This window comes from Typopeltis vanoorti, chromosome 2 (genome assembly GCF_054136105.1).
Source record: "Typopeltis vanoorti isolate ZY-2024b chromosome 2, IOZ_Tvanoo_1.0, whole genome shotgun sequence".
NCBI lineage: Eukaryota > Metazoa > Arthropoda > Arachnida > Uropygi > Thelyphonidae > Typopeltis > Typopeltis vanoorti.
In genome coordinates this window covers 66,086,181-66,105,235 of record NC_143550.1, presented here as the reverse complement: position 1 = coordinate 66,105,235, position 19,055 = coordinate 66,086,181, and the positions used below count along the sequence as shown (strand labels likewise).

Below are 19,055 nucleotides of genomic sequence, written 5' to 3'. Positions count from 1 at the left end.
TTCGGTTTTTTTCATCTTTGTTACTGAAGTGTGTGCCTGCGTGCTTGTGTCTAATACAGCATACTAATCCTTGATGATGCCAATTTCGATGATTTCGGCAAAATATAGGATGATAAGTAAATAATTTTATTTATTAACAAATACATTGTTAATTTCTGTAAACAATATATGATGTGAGTAGGAATATGATATTCTGTGATGGGTAGCATGGCTTTGTGAAAGATCCTGTCTTAGTAATGTACTCATATATTATAATAGAATGACAGCAGAATTAGATAAGGGAAGTGGCTACAACATGATACTGTTGCACTTTGCAAAGCCATTTGACAGAATACTGCATGGAAAGCTGTTACAAAAGTTGAAGCAAATGGTGATGAACAGACAGGCAATAGAGAATAGTATATTGTGGAGTGGAATTTAGGAGAATGACTAGTATAGTGCCTAGAGTTCTGTATTAGTACACCAAATTACAAAGTACACCAGTACTTTATAATTTGTATATTAATGATATAGGGAAAGATTTAAGGGAATATATTCAGTTGTTTGCTGATGGTGCAAAATTGGGAGGGCATTAGTTGATAAAGGTGATGTAGATATCCTTCAACATAATTTTAATAGATTGGCACATTGGGCCAAAGATAACTGTTGTCATTTTAATGTTGCAAAATTTAATGATATGCACTTTGGATTGAAAAGGTTACATACTGTGTACTGTTACTGGTTTGCAAAAAATTGATGAGGCTAGGGACTTTGAAGTAATGATGAATAGAGAGTTGATGTTCGGAGGGCATATTGCAAAAGTTGATAATATAGCTCTAAGGATTACATGAATGTTGAAAAACAGACTAACAAGCAAAGATGGGGAAATTATTATCCCTCTTTATAAGACTATCATTCAACTGAATCCTGACTATCTTGCACGGATTTGGTCAGCTGGGTTTCTTGGGGGATCAGGAAGTGGTTGTGAAAATAATTTAGAGAGAACGAATAGAGAAAACTGGGTTTCAACCCTGGAAGTTGTATAAGGGTAGAGTTAGTAAAGGTGTGCAGACTAGATTTTTTGTTTGGAGAGTGGTGAACGAGTGGAATGGATTGCCAGAATTAGTTCAGTACATACCCTGTTGTGAATGTTTCCTATAAGGATAGGTTGAAGGTGTGTGTGTGTGTTGCAAAGTTTAATTAGGCAGTAAAGAGGGGGACATGATAGGTACTTATAAGTTATTAAAGGGGGTTCTATAAAATTGTCACAAAAGAAATTTTTCAGTACATGATGATTAGAGAGAAGTGGGCTTCACCCCTGGAAGTTGTGTAAGAGTGTAGTTAATAAAGGTGAGCAGACTAATAGATTTTTTGCTTGGAGAGAGAGAGAGAGAGTGGTGAATGAGTGGAATGAATTGTCAGAATTAGTTGCAAGTGCCCTGACAGTGAATGATTTTAAGGAGAGTTAGATGAAAAGCATTTTAACAGGAAGCCTCAACCTACATTGAAAAAAAAAAATAGTAAAGACATTGATATGGAGCATTGCACTGTATGGATGTGAAACCTGGATTCTAGGCAGAGAAGATGTAAGAAGATTGGAGGCTTTTGAAATGTGGTGCTGGCGTCGCATGAACAAAATAAAATGGACAGAAAAAAAATCAAACCAACAAGTTCTGAGAGAGATAAACGAAACAAGAACTCTAATAAAATCGATCAAAATTAGAAGGGATAGGTGGTTTGGACATATACTTCGACATGATGGACTTGTGAAAAGAATAACTGAAGGCAAAATAGAGGGGAAAAGAAGAAGAGGCAGACCAAGGAAAAGCTTTCTTGACCAAGTCAAAGACAGCACGGGTTTGAGGAGTTACCAGGAGGTTAAGAAGAAAGCCAATGACAGAGTGGAATGGAGGAAATTGCTGCTGAGCTACCAGTCCCAAGACTGATGCAACTGATGATGATGATGAGTATTTTGTGTAATAAAGGTCTTCCATGATGAGTCCTCTGACTCTGTGGAGATACCCACACAGTAAGAATAATCACTTCAAAATTAGCTGGTTTTAATTTTTTTGAAAACTTGGAGGCTTCCCCCCCCCCTCCATTGGAGAAAGGCTTCAATTAAGGTGATTTTGGACACACGTATTCCACTGCATCCATAAATGAATGCAAAAAAATCAGACTTCTGGATTCAACCTATATGTGCAATATAGGGTAAAAAAAAAGGGAAAAGAGTGCACATGGAATCTAAATTAACTGACTGCCATCTTGAAAAAAATTAGGTTTTCTGGGGAAAAAAAAAAGTACACATCTTGAGTATTAAAATGGCGATAAAAAAAATTAGAAATTGGACAATCTAAAAATAAGGCTCTGATTAATTTTAAAACCTTTCAAAATTGTCAAAATTCTGTTGATCTATGAATAAAAATGTATGCCATAATTAAGTACTCCAGGAAAAATCTAAAAAACATATTCTCTTCCATCTGAAGGGTAGTGTAACCATATTACTCACTTTTATCAAAACACAAAATTATGCCATTTCAATTTAATTTTTAATTTGATGATTTCACATGGTATGATCCTGCTGTTCAGTAGGTTATAAGTGAAATTATATTGCCAGATCAGTTCTTGTTCCCTTGTAGCTTACTCAAGGACTTGTTTGAAAGCTTATATATTATAAGCTTATTCTACCAAGTGGATCAGCTAATAACAAAAAGAAGCAAGTGCGAGATAAGAAAAATGAGGTCATGATCGGTAGTGAAAGAAAAATTAAGGAGTGAGTGTTATGTGGCGATTCAATCATAAGATGTGTGATCAATGAGAGCTTGACAAATCGTGCTTTCCTGGTGCAAAAAGTAATGATGTAAGTGAGGCTATTAGAGCACAAAAGTGTAGGTTGAAATAAATGATTGTAGTGGCTGGAACAAATGATTTAAAAGGTGAAAAGTATGGCATGAGAGAGAGGACTTGAAAGAATTACTGGAAGTAGCAAAACAAAAGAGTGAGAAAGTTAAGATAGTGAGTTTGTTGCCATGGTATGACAGAGTAGAGTTGAGAATGAGGACCATAGTGAATGACTCTATGCATAGGTCGTGCAGGAGTGGTGGTGTGGAGTTAGTGGATGAACGGAGTGAGTTCGATGGGCGAAGTGAGGCAGTTGGATGTAAGAATGTGTATAATATGCCTGAGATAGTACCAGTGGTAACAAACCAGAATGGGATAGTTAGTTATAAGGCATCAAGATAGGGGTGGGACTAGAGGGCTTTTGTACTTATTGCCAAGAGCATTAGCAACAAGCAGGAGGAATTTTTGACCTTTGTTGGCTCATCCTCGCCAAAGGTTATTGGGCATTAGTGAGACATGGCTAACAGAAGAATGGTATAGTAGGTGGGGAATAGAATGTAAAGTGTATAGTGTGTTCAGGAAGGATAGAGAGAAAAGAATGGGAGGAGGAGTGTTATTGATCATAGCCGATGAACTGCAGCCAAAGAGAATAGAAGTTCAACTACAGGGCAGTGAAAATAACACATTTGAGGCTATCTGGTGTGCGATTGAGGTCAGCAGAACAAAATATACAATTAGATGCTGCTGTAGACCAGGGGATGGAATAGATGATGGAGATTGTTTGCATCGGCAAATAGACTCAATGAGGATGTTAAATTGTGAATGAAATTATTTTGTCTGTTTTAATTCTTCATTCACATTTAATATAATCCACCATGTTATAAGCAAGACTTGTAAATATCATTTGTTATAGTCTCTTACTTGTAAATTATTATTCATATAATTACTTGGAGTCTGTTTATTATTGTTTATTTAATTAATCTAAAATATATATTGGTATTGATAGGACTCTGTATTAAAATATCATTCATTTAAATTAAGGGGATATTAAATCCCACATTGTTTTAAAACCGAATAAGAAACTCAAAGATTGGAATCAGAGAGTTTCATGCCAAATATAGTACACTATAAAAGTATTGGCGATTACTAGCGTGAGCTAAATGCAAGTGATCCTAGTATGTAGTACAATACTGGGCAACTCGCAGCAAAGGTGGTAAAGTTCTGATCGCTATTCTTAGGTATTTTCCATAATGTAAAAACACATTTCCTAGGAAATGTATGCTGTTATTACATTATGGTGGGAGGTCACTACCCAGACTGGTTTCAGCCTTTTTTGAGGCTTCATCAGTGAGTAGCTAGACCAAATTAATACCAAAGGGTATAGCGAAAAGAACTTATATACTCTGCTATACGAGTTGTCAAATACCACCTTTGCTGCGAGTTGCCCGGTATTGTACTACGTACTAGGATCACTTGCATTTAGCTCATGCTAGTAATCGCCAATACTTTTATAGTGTACTATATTCGGCATGAAACTCTCTGATTCCAATCTTTGAGTTTTTTATTCAGTTTTAAAACAATGGGGGATTTAATATCCCCTTAATTTAAATAATGTTATATCGCCGAAATGAAGCCTATTGGTTCTTTATATATTTAAATAAAATATCATTCAGTTTATTTTATTAATTCCTGTGTAAATGTTGTAAGAAACTGTGTGTATGTAAATTTAAATGTATATTATATGAACTGTGATATATTTTTTTTTTATTAACATTACTGAAGGAGAAAGTAATTTTATGTAATTCTTCTCAATGCATTTGATTGGCTGTTGTCAAGGAAACGGAGTTAATTTTAGATAGTACGTGCGTGGAGCGTGAGCTATGGTATTCGAAGGGAGAAGGAGTTGATATGAGCTGAACTGGCTAGAACCGGATTTTGGCAGGAAGAATAAAGGTATTTTATTGGAAAACGAAAATAAACTGGAGAAGCATTCAGGACAGCAAGGAGTAAAGTAACAGGTGACAGTAAGGGGATTTGGGAAATGCCGTAAGTAGATTAAGAAAGCACCAGCAAATTAATAAGCAATTCGGAATTCTAAAATTACAACGATTCCAATTGTTTTGAGGAAGAATAGTGCGAAGCTGAATTTAATGCATAGAAGAAAATAAGGAATAAGTAGATTACCTAAATTGAGTGCGTCATGACTTGTGAAGCTCTATGTTTAATATTTCCGTTATTATAGTGAAGATTTTAATAAATTTAGTTTGATCCTTTATCCAAGTGTGTGCAAACAAAGTTTGCACCTGAAAGTATCTTCAGGACTGGGGTAAAGTGGTACAACACCGGGCAACTCCTTGCAAAGGTGGAGCAAGCTACCAACACTCCTATCTCAGTATCTCCCATAATGCAAAACACATCTCCTTGCGGATATGTATAATGTTATGCATTAATGGAAGGGCACTACCCAGACTAGTTTCGACCTTTATTGAGGTCTCTTCAGTGGGAGCCAGGCCCAAGTGGAGAAAACAAGGCAGAAGCATTAGCAAGGTCATCTCCTATAGGAGATGACCTTGCTAATGCTTATATATATATATAATATATATAATGCAATATATATATAAGGATCCTTTAAGAAAGGATATATATATATATATATATATATATATATATATATATATATATATATATATATATATATATATATATATATATATATATATAAGGATCCTTTAAGAAAGGATATATATATATATATATATCCTTTCTTAAAGTGAGCTTTTGTGGGAATTGGTTCCTGATACAAGCTCCAAATGGTTTAAACCTATTAGAATTGAATTATTACTTTTATTGAATTGTTAAAATTAAAGAGTATATATTCAATTACAAAATGGACTACAAAATAATTGTAATCGTAAAGTATATTTTTACTTTAGGGTTACAGTTATTCTTTGAAATTAGTTTTCATTATTATTAATAAATGCTATAACCTAATATACATTGCAGAAATTTGAAAGTTGATAATATTTGATAATACAGGACAAAAAGAGCTTGAAGAATGTACATTGCTATGCCTTCAACTTCTCTATGGAGTTCTCATGAAGCAAGAATCTTTCCTACACCAGGTTCGTGAGAGCTCATCAGGTCTCCTGGTTACTAACTTAGAGAATTTGCTAATGGGAATTAACCCAAGAAGTGGTTATGCCGATTATCTTGTGATAATTGCCAGGTGATGTTTCCTTAGCATTTATATTTTCAAATTATAAAATTCCAGAACATTGATTGTTTTCATATTTATAATCATTAATGTAATTATTATGCACCTTGTTTTAAATCAGATGATGATGTAAAAGAGTGGAAAGATGGCAAGATAGTTCCATTACAAGGAAGGGGAATGGTAGTTATGATATTAAAAAACTTGGTTTTTTAATATCATAACTTTTTTTAAGAATATATTTATCTATGGTAAATTACAATTTTTGAAGGGAAGATCTTTTCTTAGTAATTTATTCACTTTCTACAATAAAGTGACAGTTGAGCTGTTAAGGAAAGTGTCTGTACCATGATTTTGTTAAAATTTGTTATTTGACAAGATATTGCATGAAGTATTGTTATTTAAAGTGAAGCAGATGGATACAGATGTGCATCTGGTATCGTATAAGAAAGTAGGTGATGGACGGATGCATCAATCCGTCCGTCACCTACTATCTGGTACAGTCGAAACAAGGAGAAGGCAGGTAACCAGTTAAACTGCAGAGGGTTTTGCACTTGGGACTCAGTTGTTTAATTTGTACATTAATGATGTTGTGAATAATTTGAGAGCTAATAGCTAGTTTTTTTTTTTTTTAATTATGCTCAGCTATCAGCTAATGCCCTTTATTCCCTTATAGGGAGCAGGCAAGGCCATTTTAGCCTAGGTAACTTTTGGAGACCGAGCGGACAGTTCAATCTCCAAAAAGTAGCTGATCAGAGATACAGTGGCAAACAAATTAATCTAAACACTTACATTTACAGAAAAATTTTTATTTCACAAGAACATAAGCACAAAAATTAAACTTCAACTTTACCTAATAATTTATATGTACTCCTCTATTTCTAATAAGCTCATTAATTCGCTTAGACATGGACTCTACAATGTAGAACACATTTTTTCTTATTTCTGCATCTCAAAACCATAGTTTTATAATGGAGTGTATTATGTTATGCTTTGTATCACAATTTAATGTTCCAAGTCTATTTTTCACTATGGTCCATAAATTTTCTTTTGGGTTAATGTCTGGAGAGTTACGTGTCCATTGAAGCAATTGGATGTTGTCATTTTTGAGGAGCTCTTTCACTTTTTTTTTTTTTTTTTAGTGTGGCATGGATCAAGTTCCTGTTGGAAGATGAGTTCTTTGTCTTTCTGGACCTGTGGGACCACTCTTTTTCTCCAATATTTTATTGGAGAAAGTGATCCTAGACTGTCATCTGTAAAAAAAACAACCTCAGAACATCTTTTTTTAGCTAGGTGTTTAGAAGCTTGTTGAAGATGGTCAGGAGAAGTCTTCCTAGCCACTGATTTGCAAACATAGGACAAAGAAATGGTTCTCTCTACTTGAACAAAAATGGTTCTCATCTGAGAATATGACCTTTTTCCACTTCTCAACAGTCTTTCTTTGTACACTTTTGCCGACAGGAGCCTCTTTTCTGCATAACCTTTGTCAACAGCTGTTTTTTATTTTTTTTTTAGGTCTGCATTTTGCTTTTCCTAACTAGTAAATGATCTTGAGTACGTATAGTTTTCCTTTTTTGTCCATATTTTCTGTTTCTGTCAGGAGAAAAGCCTGTCTCCCTAAATCTCTGTAAAATTGCATTAACAGTACCCAAACCAACTCCACACTCATTTGCAATTTGTCTTTGAGTCATGGATGTGTGCTGAGAAAGAGTACATATTTTTGAATGCTTTCTTGGAGATGTATCTATTTTATAGCTACACAAAATGAATAAAGCACTAGGAATGTCAACTTGTTTACACTATTAAAAATGCTCAACACTATTAATAAACATTGTAGAGACAGTTAAAACATGCAGCACTTAACTAAAATATTGAACTAAAACCAAAACTGAAACAAAACCAAAATCATTATAAACTGAAACAAAAGCCAAACCAAAAACTTGATGAAAATTCAGCTTGTTGGATTAATTTGTTCAAGCTGGCTCAAGACTATTGCTAATTATAAATGGCAACCAATGAAGAGGCTAGCAGCCAAGTTCTGCCATTTTAGGGCCTAAAATATTCTGGGTTCTACAGTGAGTTTTCTTAAATTTATGGGACGAAAAACCAGTTCCAGAGGAAAAAAATTTGCTTTCCCATGCCAGAGATAGACTAATGAAATTCTTTGTAAAGAAGGTTTAACACCAAAAGAAATTCATTCGAAGTTCATAAAGGTTTATGGGCACTCTTCTCCTTCATTTTCAACAATTAAGAAATGGGTTGCTGAGTTTAAATGTTGCTGTACCAGCCTTCAAGATGATCCACACGAAGGACGTCCAAAAAGTGTAACAACACCAGAAATGATTGATCAAGTGCACAATATGGTATTGGATGACCGGCGAGTCAAAGTGCATGAAATTGCTGAGACTATAGGCATTTCAAAAGAATGTGTAGGATATATTATGCATGAAGAATTGCGAATGAAAAAGCTTTGCGCAAGATGGGTGCTGCACTTGCTCACAGCAGATCAAAAATACACTCGCATCAAAATCTCTGAACATGTGCTTAGAGCTTTTTAACAAGAATTAAACTGATCTTATGCATTGATTTATTACTATGGATGAGATTTGGATTCACCATTACACACCAGGATCCAAACAGAAGACAAAGTCGGTTCCATCAGCAGGAAAAGTCATGGCATCGGTGTCTTGAGATGCTAAAGGCATTTTTTTATTAATTATTTTGAAAAGGGTAAAACAATAACTGGAGAATATTATTCCGATCTTTTAACCAGACTAGACGAAGAAATTCATGAAAAAAGACCCGGTTTGCAGAAGTAAAAAAAAATCATCTTTCATCAGGACAATGCAGCTGCCCACAAAAGTGTTTTGCCAATGAAAAATTAAGGGATCTGCACTATGAATTGTTGGAACTTCCACCCTATTCCTCTGACTTCTTTCTCTTCCCAAACTTAAACTCTTTCTCGCTGGTCAGCATTTTTCTTCGAATCAAGAGGTGAATGCAGCTGTAAAGGGGTATTTTGTAGATCCTACTGAGAACCACTAACTACAGGGATGGGATAATGGTGCTGGAGCATCGCTGGAATAAATGTAGTAACCTTAAGGGAGATTATGTTGAAAAATAAAATAATTTTGAAATTATAAATCCGCTATTTTCAATGTTAGGCCGAGAACTTTTCAGACCACCCTCATATACTTGCATGAATCTTATCTGGAACATTCAGTAGGGTAATTCCTCTGTAATTCTCACATTTAGTTTTATTTCCTTTTTATAGATGAGCATTATGGGAGCTCTAATCCAGTCATCTGGAATTCAACTCTGATCAGGACTTTTGAATTATGCAGGGCAGCCCGCAACTTTTATATTTCTATATTTGAGCTTTTCTGGTCAAATATCATTTACTCCCGCAGCTAACTTTCAGGTTTCAGACTTTTAATGTATTTTTTTTACCTGAAGTATTGATTGGTACACTTAATTGTATTCGAGCTTTTTTTTTTTTTTTTTTTTTCTCTCACCTTGCTGTCACTGTTTTGTTTTAATTAACAGTTTTTCAGAATAAACTCCAGACATCTAGAATATCCTTATTAATTTGTAGGGTAATGATTCCTTTTGCAGTGCTCTTTCCTCCATTTCTAAGTTTTCACAATAGTCCCAAGATATTTTGCCAAATTCCTGATATTTATTTTTTATATTCTTACCAATATCTTCCCATGCCATTCTTAGTTATTTTTTTTTGCAGTAATTTGCTTTTTTATATTTTTCGGTTTGAGTTTTGTTCAGTTTGAAATGTCAGTTTAATTATTCTCTTTGATTTCTTTAGCTGAGCTTCCCTAATTATAAATTATGTTACTTCAAATATATTATGATTTTATGACATTATGCTAGCTGAATTCTTTCCAAATTACACTGAATGAATACCTCAATGGCTTTCTCTACTTGCAACGAATCCACCCCCCCCCTCCCCTTTCCATTTGGTAACTAAGTATATTGTACTTACCAGTAAATTATATTCTTGTTTTTATCCTTTACCTAAGTGTGAATAAATGAAGTTACTTCATGATAAACTATTTGTGCATAGTCATCTGCCTCCATTTGCAAGTAACTTATTCCCAAAGTCGCTTCAAGTGATACTTATAATTAAATAAACGTCAAAAACAATAATATAATTTCTTGTTAAGAATAAATCCTTTCTTATAGTTTTCATGGTAATGGTAATAGCAGTTTTTAATAAGCAGATTTCTAAGGAAGTTCCTCACTGATTTCATGCCCACTGGACTGAATGTTATAACTTTGATCTTTACTTTATAACTCACACCTTTGCTTAGCAGGATACTGCTAAGCTTTTTTCTTTTCTATCAACACATGTATAGTAGAATTCTTTAATGTATTGTATGTTTCTTAGTCAACTCTCGCTATAACAAACTCATTGGGAGCAAAATATATAGTTTGATGTAACGATAAGGTTGGTATAATGAATTTTCTTTATTATAGCATTGATACTAAAAGCTTTGGCCAGAAATTTTCAGTAATTTGTTATAGAGAGGAGTTTTACTCTCACAGTGTTTGCCATATCTAGAGTTGGGTGTGCAAAACAGTTTTTTGAATTTATTTCATAATTGAGAGAGAGATTTCATTATCCTTGCTGTTGCTTATTTACTTCATTGATATAAAGCACTAAAGAAAAAAATGATTTATGTTTTCAGATATATTACATATAATATTAACTTACCAGAACATGCACTTGCTGCTGTCCGTATATTACATCTTTTGTGTGCCAATGCCCAAATAGCACAACATCTTGCAACAGTATTTATTATTGATCAGGTGAGAAAATTTATATCACTGATTTCATCTTAAAGTGTGTGTGTTTGTATTGTTTAATTAATATAGATCTGAACTTTCTTTTTCCTGTTATTAATATATAAGCCTTCTCATCCTTAGAGTACCACACTTTTTTTTTAATGTAGTGCTATTCTGACTTAAATATTTAATAATAAACAAATCCTTCAACCATTTGAATAATTGAAGGATTTGTTGTTGACATGTAAAGACTATATCAAAATAAGTACTTAGAGTGCATCATATTTCACAGAAACTTAGATCTCACACATGCTTCAATACAATTTGCAATTAAGTTGTGTATTTTGGATTATTCTTCCTTCAGCATGATCCAGTGACTATTAAATGGATAGTATGCACAGTACAGCAATCCCTCGATTAACGTGTTTTCGATTAGTGCACCTATATACATCTTAAAAATAAATGATACAGATTTTAAAAATCTTCGATCTATACATTTTTTATGGCTAACTATTTAAAACATCATTCACCAGGATGAAATAATTTAGTTACTGACTTGAAACATTTTACAAAGTTTTTTTTAATGGCATAGTACACTATTTCCATGTACACTATGTTCCAAATTTACTGCGGAAATTTATGTTGTCTACTTCACATAGCATTTTGCAGATCGTATTACGTGCAATTGTTTTCCTTACTTTTTTATTTTAAATTCTTTTCATAACCTTTAATCATGAGTAAAAGAATTAGTGAGCAAAAAATAGAAGTATGAAAATGATTCGAAAAGTAATCTCATTGGAAGAAAAACTTGCAATAATAAAGAAAAATGAACAAGGTGAGTCCAGAGCATAGATAGGACAAGAACACAAAAATGGGTGAATCAGCTGCTGAATACAAAGAGAAGTAAGGTTGCTTCAAGTTCATCATGCATGCACTTGAAATCAAAGTATTATAATGATTGAATTACAGCAGTATTTCCCAATGTTTTTTGGATCATGCTCCACCTCAACGTCTCAAAGATTTTGATGTCCCACGCCGACAGTGGTGAGTGTTTTGAGTATATCAGTGATGAGATAACGAATGCAACATCATTTTCTAATTGTCCCCCCCCCCCCCGGGTAGCGTATGCTCCCTCATTGAGAAACACTGAATTAGAGAGACTTCTTTTTACATTGATCAAAGATTGTAACCAAAAACGGATCCTGCTAAACACTGGCCTTATTAAATCAAAAGCATTGTCTTTTGTAACGTGGAAAGAAAGGGCTATCAATGATGGAAAAGAAGAAGAATTGAGCGTTAGTGCTGGGTGATTTGAACATTTCAAAAAGAGAAATAGCATACATAATGTTCTAATCACAGGAGAAGCTATAAGTGCAGATAAAGAGATATCCAGAAATTTTGAAGAAAATTGTGTAAGAAGGAGACTATTGTGATCAACAAATATTTAATGTCGATGAAACCAGCCTTTTTTTTGGAAGCAAATGCCCTCCAAGACTTTTCTAGCCAAATCAGAGAAATCTCAGCCTGGTTATAAATCCAAAGTCGAATGAAATTACTGTTAGCAATATGCGTGCCATTTGGAAGCACATTCTTCCACATTGTGCAAATGATTTTAGAGGCTTTTCAAATGAATTCTAAGTTAATTAAATCTCATTCTGAGAAGTTGAGTGATTCTGACCTGCTAAATTTAGATGCACAGCAGGAAGATCCTGAAGAATATGAAGAAAATTTAATCACTGACAAGCCCAAAGAGGTTTTACAGAAACAATTTGAAAATAGTTTTTGTACAATTGAAATTTTTATGCAGCAATGCTTAGAAACTGACCCTGGTGAAGAGAGAACCAGTAAAATTTGCAGAAGAGGCAATAGGGCCAGTACCGTCAGTTGTATGAAAAAAAGAAACAGAATGCCTGCCAAACCTACGTTAGCTCAATTCTTTGTTAAGAAGCAGAATAATAAATATATATTCTGAATATGTTTTATTGTCTTTCAGCTTCATGGTTTTCCTTTAACTAGGCCCTGAGACATACCCTAATTCTTTTATAAAAAATATTAAGGGTCAAAAAATAAATCTGAGGAACGAATTATACATTTCCCATAGGTTATTATATTCGATTAGTGCATTTTCGATTAATGCACCTGTTTTAAAGAATGCATTAGGCACACTAATCGAGGGATTGCTGTATACTATCTTACATACAATGCATGTATCCACTTTATATAAAAATCACATATAAACTTTATTAATGTAGAATTTTCACCTAAATATAATAGGCATAAGTACTGGATCACAGAACAGTAGTTAAACAATAAACGAATCTACACTGCTCAAAACAATTAATTTTAAAATTTAATTTAAAAGAGATATTTCAGTTTTTGTCAGATAATTATAAATTTCTGCAAATAATTATTGGGTACTTTATACATGAATAAATATTTCTTACTTACAGATAGGGTGTAGTCTGCACGGTTAGCCTAGTGATTTTGCACTGGAGAAGGAGTGTCCTAAGTTCGATTCCCGTCGGTGACATGAGGAGCTGAAGGATCTTCCTCAGCCATAGCCAAGTTATCTTGTCTTGGGAGTAGACAGTACGGTTTTTTCACCCAGTTTATCCTGGGATTTTTCATCCTGCAAAGCAGGCAAACTGGCCTTGAGAACTCAACACTACAGGACATAGAATACATCGGGGCGTAGGGCTGACCACCTTATCCTGTGAACGGTTTGAGATCCGATGATTATTAAACCCTTGACACCGAAAGGTAAAAGAGGGTAAAAGGAAGATGAGATGATGACGATAGGTTGTAATTGATGAGATATTGTTTAAATAATCAATATTTATTACAAATTTAACAAATTATATATTTTAGCATGAAATAATTTTAACAAGAATAGCCAAAAACGCTTTTGTTAATTTTTAACAGGGCATGTGGTCTTCATTAACAGCCAAAACATTGGTACATCTTGATTGTATGGACCGAATATGATGATCAAACACTTCTTGTAGGATATTTCCCCACTCTTGTATGAGAGCAATTTTGAGCTCTTGAAGCAATCATGGTGGCACCAGTTGAGCAGAAACATGCATACCTAAAACATCCCAGACATGTTTGATTGGATTACAATCTGGTGAACGGGCAGGCCAGTCCATTCGTTCAATACCTTCTTCCTCAAACCACTCTAGTACCAAATTTGCACAGTGTGGACGAGCATTGTCATCCATAAAAACGAATTCTTGGCCAATTGCAGCAGCATATGGATGAACTATAAGTTCCAAAATCTCATCAATATACCTTTGGGCTGTTAAGGAACCGTTTCTAATGAAATAGAGATGATTATGGCCACCTATGCTTATTCCAACCCATATCATCAAACTAGGGTCTTTCACGAACAAACTGGATTATTTCTTGTTCCACTTTCACGCCATATCAAGATACGTCGGTTATCTGGTTGCGGTCTGAACTTCGAACTCGTCACTAAAAGTACACAAGCCCAATCCTTATTTGTCCAATTGCGGTGTTCCAGTGCCCAAGTTCTTCAGGCTTTTTGTAATTTGCATAAGTGGAATGCAAATCATTGGTCTTCGAGCATATAAATCTATGCCACGAAGATGATTTCATTCTGTCTGTGTTGATATGAGCCTCCGTGTTGCTGCGGCAAGTTCACGTCTAAGTTGTGTTGTGTTAAATGTTCGATTTCTTTTGGCAAGTAATGACAAATACTGATCATCTGTTAGAGTTGTTGATGATGAACGACCTTGACCTTATCTTCGGCAAACATTTCCTGTCTCCAGAAAGCAATTCCAAAGTCACAAAATTACGCTTTGAGATACACGACATGCTTGAGCAACAATTTGCTGCATTTGTCCAGCTTCTAATTGACCAGTGGCTCTCCAAGCCATGGATTCCAGGATATCGTGTTGCTCTGCCATTTTAACAAAATAATGGGTGGTAAGTGACACAAATTTACAGTTGAAGTGATAATTATGCACTGTAGAAGTGAGCACAACAAGCCACACCTTTATACCCCCCCCCACATTCTAATGTCACTAAGACACGTTTCGACAAGTCTTAACATGATTTTGTATGCAGTTGCGTGTTCTACACTGTTGTATATTAACCCCTTAACGTACCAACTAAAAATCAGAAAGTGGTCGTTTTTCTGCCAGTGTTTTAGGTGAGGGTGATTTGCTGGATCAAATTCATCACTATTTGAAAAATAATGATGAATTTGTGCAAACGCAAACGAAATAGCCGATACACACCGTTGGCAACTTTTCTCGGCTGAAAGGAAATAGGCACAAGATTGTCTATCGTCTATATTCTGTTGTATTTATATGTGAAACCAAAATTCAAAATCAATTTTGGTGCAATAAACAAAAGACGTGTCACAGACATCTTTGTATGTTAAGGGGTTAAGAATATTTTAAAATAAATGTGTTACATTTGTAAATTATTTTTATAACTTTATGATTTACAAGAAAACCAAAATATTCCCTAATTGTTTTGAGCAGTGTAAAAAGTGCCGTCTAAGTAGCTAATGTATCACCATAGCTAACAGCCTTGGCATCCACCTTAATAAGATGTAGGACCTCCTTTCACTGCAATGACTGCATCAATCCCACAAGGATTGATGCAGTCATTGCAGTGAAAGGAGGTTCTTTCTGTGGACGTAATGAGGTCCTGGACTGTTGGGATGTAAATTCCTTGACTTCATCCCACAATCCAGTTCATCCCACAGATGCTCAGTAGGGTTGAGATTAGAGCTCTGTGGAGGCCAGTCAAGTGTGGTGATATTCATGTCCACAAATCACACAATTACAGCAGCAGCCTTATAACACAGTGCATTGTCTTACTGAAAAAGACAGTGGTAATTTCTGTAGAAATGCCACAAAGTAGGAAGCATTGCATTGTTCAGAATGTTCATATACCTTTTGGAGTTCAGTGTTTGTAGCACCACAAACAGAGGTCTGAGGCCAAAACAGGAAGAACAGGAACATATCATCACATTGACACCTGTGACTTTAATAGTTGGGATTATGCACTCTGAGATGTTCATCAGGCATCCCCCATGTCCACACCTGCCCATCTGCCTTGGTAGAGGGTGTAGCGTGATTTGTGTTGTTCCATAACGCTGCTTTTCAAGCTTCTATGTCCCACTGTATATGCTCTGTTTGCCCCACTGAAGGTGATGCTGCATGTTGGTTCAGTTAATGTGGAGCTTGTATACTGCAGTCCTACCGTGGAAACCCATGTTGCGAGTCTTGGTTCTGAATTTTGTTGTGAGATTCATGTTCCAGTTGATGGCCAGAACTCTGCATTAAATGTATCAGCCAACAAATGACAGTATTTACTTATTATCCTTTGTAGGTTCAGTGAGTGTGGTGGGTCATCCACTACAGGGTAGCACTTGCAGTTGACTCCCTGCACTTCCATCTTAGCATGGTATCACTGATTGTTGATGTGGAATCGCTCAATTTGTCAATAGTTTGTCGAACAGATAGCCCTGCAACATGGCATCCTATCATAGCACCTCTTTCAAACTCTGTCAGTTCCCCTCATTGACTTGGGAGTAACATATTCCTTCAATTTATACCTCTAATTATATGATAATACACACACACCAGTTGGACCATTCCTCCTGTAGGCATGCAATTAGGTACTGGACTGTTCTGTAGATTATGCTGCTCAAATGGTGCTTTTTAGAATTGTCTCTTATTGTTTTATTGGCAAGAGCCCTTGCTATTCTGTGATCCTATGAAAATTCTACATTAATAATATTTTTTATGCAAGTTTTTCTCCATTTTTATCATCATCATCATCAAATTCCTGCCATGTACCCTCAAGGGGTGTACAGGATATGATAGTACTACATGAAAAAATTACATCATTACTAACTTCCTATCTACAATTTTCCTCCAAATCAGTCTGTTAATTGTCAAGACTCCAACATTATCAGATCTTATATTTCTATCGTCTAAGGCACTTTGTACCGTATCAATCCACCTATATCTTGGTCTTCCTCTGGGTCGTTTTCCTGCCAACCTGGCAGAGAACATTTGTTTTGCTAATCTTTTCTCTCCCATTCTATTTAAGTGACCATGCCAGCTCATGGTATTTCATTATTGAAACAAATTCATAATTGGTTCATGCTGGTTATTTTATATGGAATGAAAAAATATACTGGCCACTAGATTGGCTGCAATGTATCCTTTCCCATTTTCCTCCATTCAGCTAATTTTTACAAAGAATGTGCAAAGACCACAACCTCTACACTCAAATCCACAGTCTGAGCATGCTATATGTGTTTTATACTGCACACACACACACACACACTCAATGGACAAAACATTAGCGATACCTGACTAATAATATATCGGTCTTCTAGCACGAGTAACAACCTGTACTTTCTGAGGCATTGACTCCACCAGAAGTAATTCCAGCCATGCCTGTTGCAGCATTGTTCACAACTGCACCTTAGACATTGATCTGCAGATACATCGATCTGATGTTCTCTACGGCATCCTAGAGAGATTCAATCAGATTTAAATCCAGGGACTGGGGGGGGGGGGGGGGGCTACTGGATGGTTTCAGTCTAGATGAGTGTTCCTTGAGCCATGCCTGGATGGTTGTGGCTCGTAAAGACAGTGCATTATCCTACTGAAACAGACCATCAGCTTCAAGATGCGTGAAGGCCATGAAAGTGTGTAGGCAATTAGGCAGCATTCTGGTAGCTCACATTGTTTAAGGACCTAATATGTCACGTGAGAAGGCTCACTAAACTACCACAGAGCAACCACCTCCTTGAATAGAGCTGACCTGGAATAACAGGACCATGGCTTCATGCTGTCAACACCACACCTGCTGTCAGTTCAGTACAAGTGATAATGGGAGTCATCAGACCACATGACTTTGGTCCATTCTGCAGAGGTCCAGTTTTGATGGTCCGGACACGAGGTGAGATGCAGTGCCCAATAACGACAGCAGTACGTGATTAAGGCATCAGCTACCATAGCACATTGTTGCACATTTACTCGCTGATGCTGCTTGGACCACTGCCATTGAAACTGGATGTAATTTGTGCTGCCGTTGGTCTGTATGAACCTGGATGGTCTACATCAATCCTAGTCATCAATGGCATGTAGTCAGCTACCACTTGCTTGCTGATATGTTTGTTGATGGTATATCCACTGTTAGACCCTTGATACAGTTGTCCTCAAGAACTCTAGAGTTCTTACCACATGGGCGATAGAATGACCCATCTGTCTTGCACCGATGCTGTCCATGATCAAAATTGCTAAGCTCATCACGTTTACCCGTGTTCTTTGATTGTAAAACTTGTTGGGAAGTTGAGTTAGTGTATATGTGTGTGTGTGTTATTTTGAGCTTCTTCAGGGAGTATAAGGACTCATCTGAGGAGTAACTCATTTCTCCTTGAACACATTTTGAAGATTCAGTTGCAGCATCCATTAGTAGCCCATTCCATGAGAAGAACCTGGACAACTCATGCTTCATAACTGCTTCCTTACAAATCTTCCAAAGATGACCCCAAGATCTCTTTCAGTTGACATGAACTACAAAATCTCCCTTGTTTGTACTATATGATCACCCTTATAAATTTGTATTTCTGTTATATCCAACTCATCTGTTTCTCAACCTCTGAAGACCATATATCTTTAACATGTTCACGCTGTGTTTTCTTGTATCACCAGTATCATTTGGTGGTCACTCACTTGACTTTGTAACATGTACCTTCCATTACTTAAGGTGGGTGGTCACATTTTTATATGTTCGGCAATATATATGACATACCAATTTCAAGATTTTTGGTTGAATTTTTATGTAAATCTAATATTTGTGAATTACCTTCATAGTATAGCTGCATATTTAGAAATGTAAAAATACAAATGATTATAGAATTTCTCTTAAAATCTCTTTCTCTGTTTTTGAATTATATAAAAAAAAGAAGTATTTTTCCTTCGAAGGAAAGACAAAGTCTTTTTCTTTTAACATTACTTTGTTTTTTTCTAGAAATCACATATAATTATTTGTCATGTGCTCAACAGATGGAAAAAACTGAAGTATGAGATGGTTTCTTGCATCCTGCCTCATATATACTGAACTGTACAATTTTTATGGTGCATGGCATGAATGTGTTAATTGGGTATCATCTTTATTACTATTAGAGGAACAAACTTCTCTCAGATCTCCCTTGTGATGTTTTGCT

General features: G+C 35.5%; 1 protein-coding gene across 3 annotated transcripts in view; it reads left to right on the top strand.

Moving 5' to 3' along the window:
• The window catches only part of Nup205 (nuclear pore complex protein Nup205), a 610,691-nt gene that overhangs the window by 298,428 nt on the left and 293,208 nt on the right, over positions 1-19,055 (top strand). For all 3 annotated transcript variants that reach the window (XM_090405724.1, XM_090405715.1, XM_090405707.1), the window contains exons 18-19: positions 5,857-6,046; positions 10,735-10,855. In XM_090405724.1, coding sequence (XP_090261850.1) covers positions 5,857-6,046; positions 10,735-10,855 — 311 coding nt within the window. The remainder of the gene's footprint in view (positions 1-5,856; positions 6,047-10,734; positions 10,856-19,055) is intronic.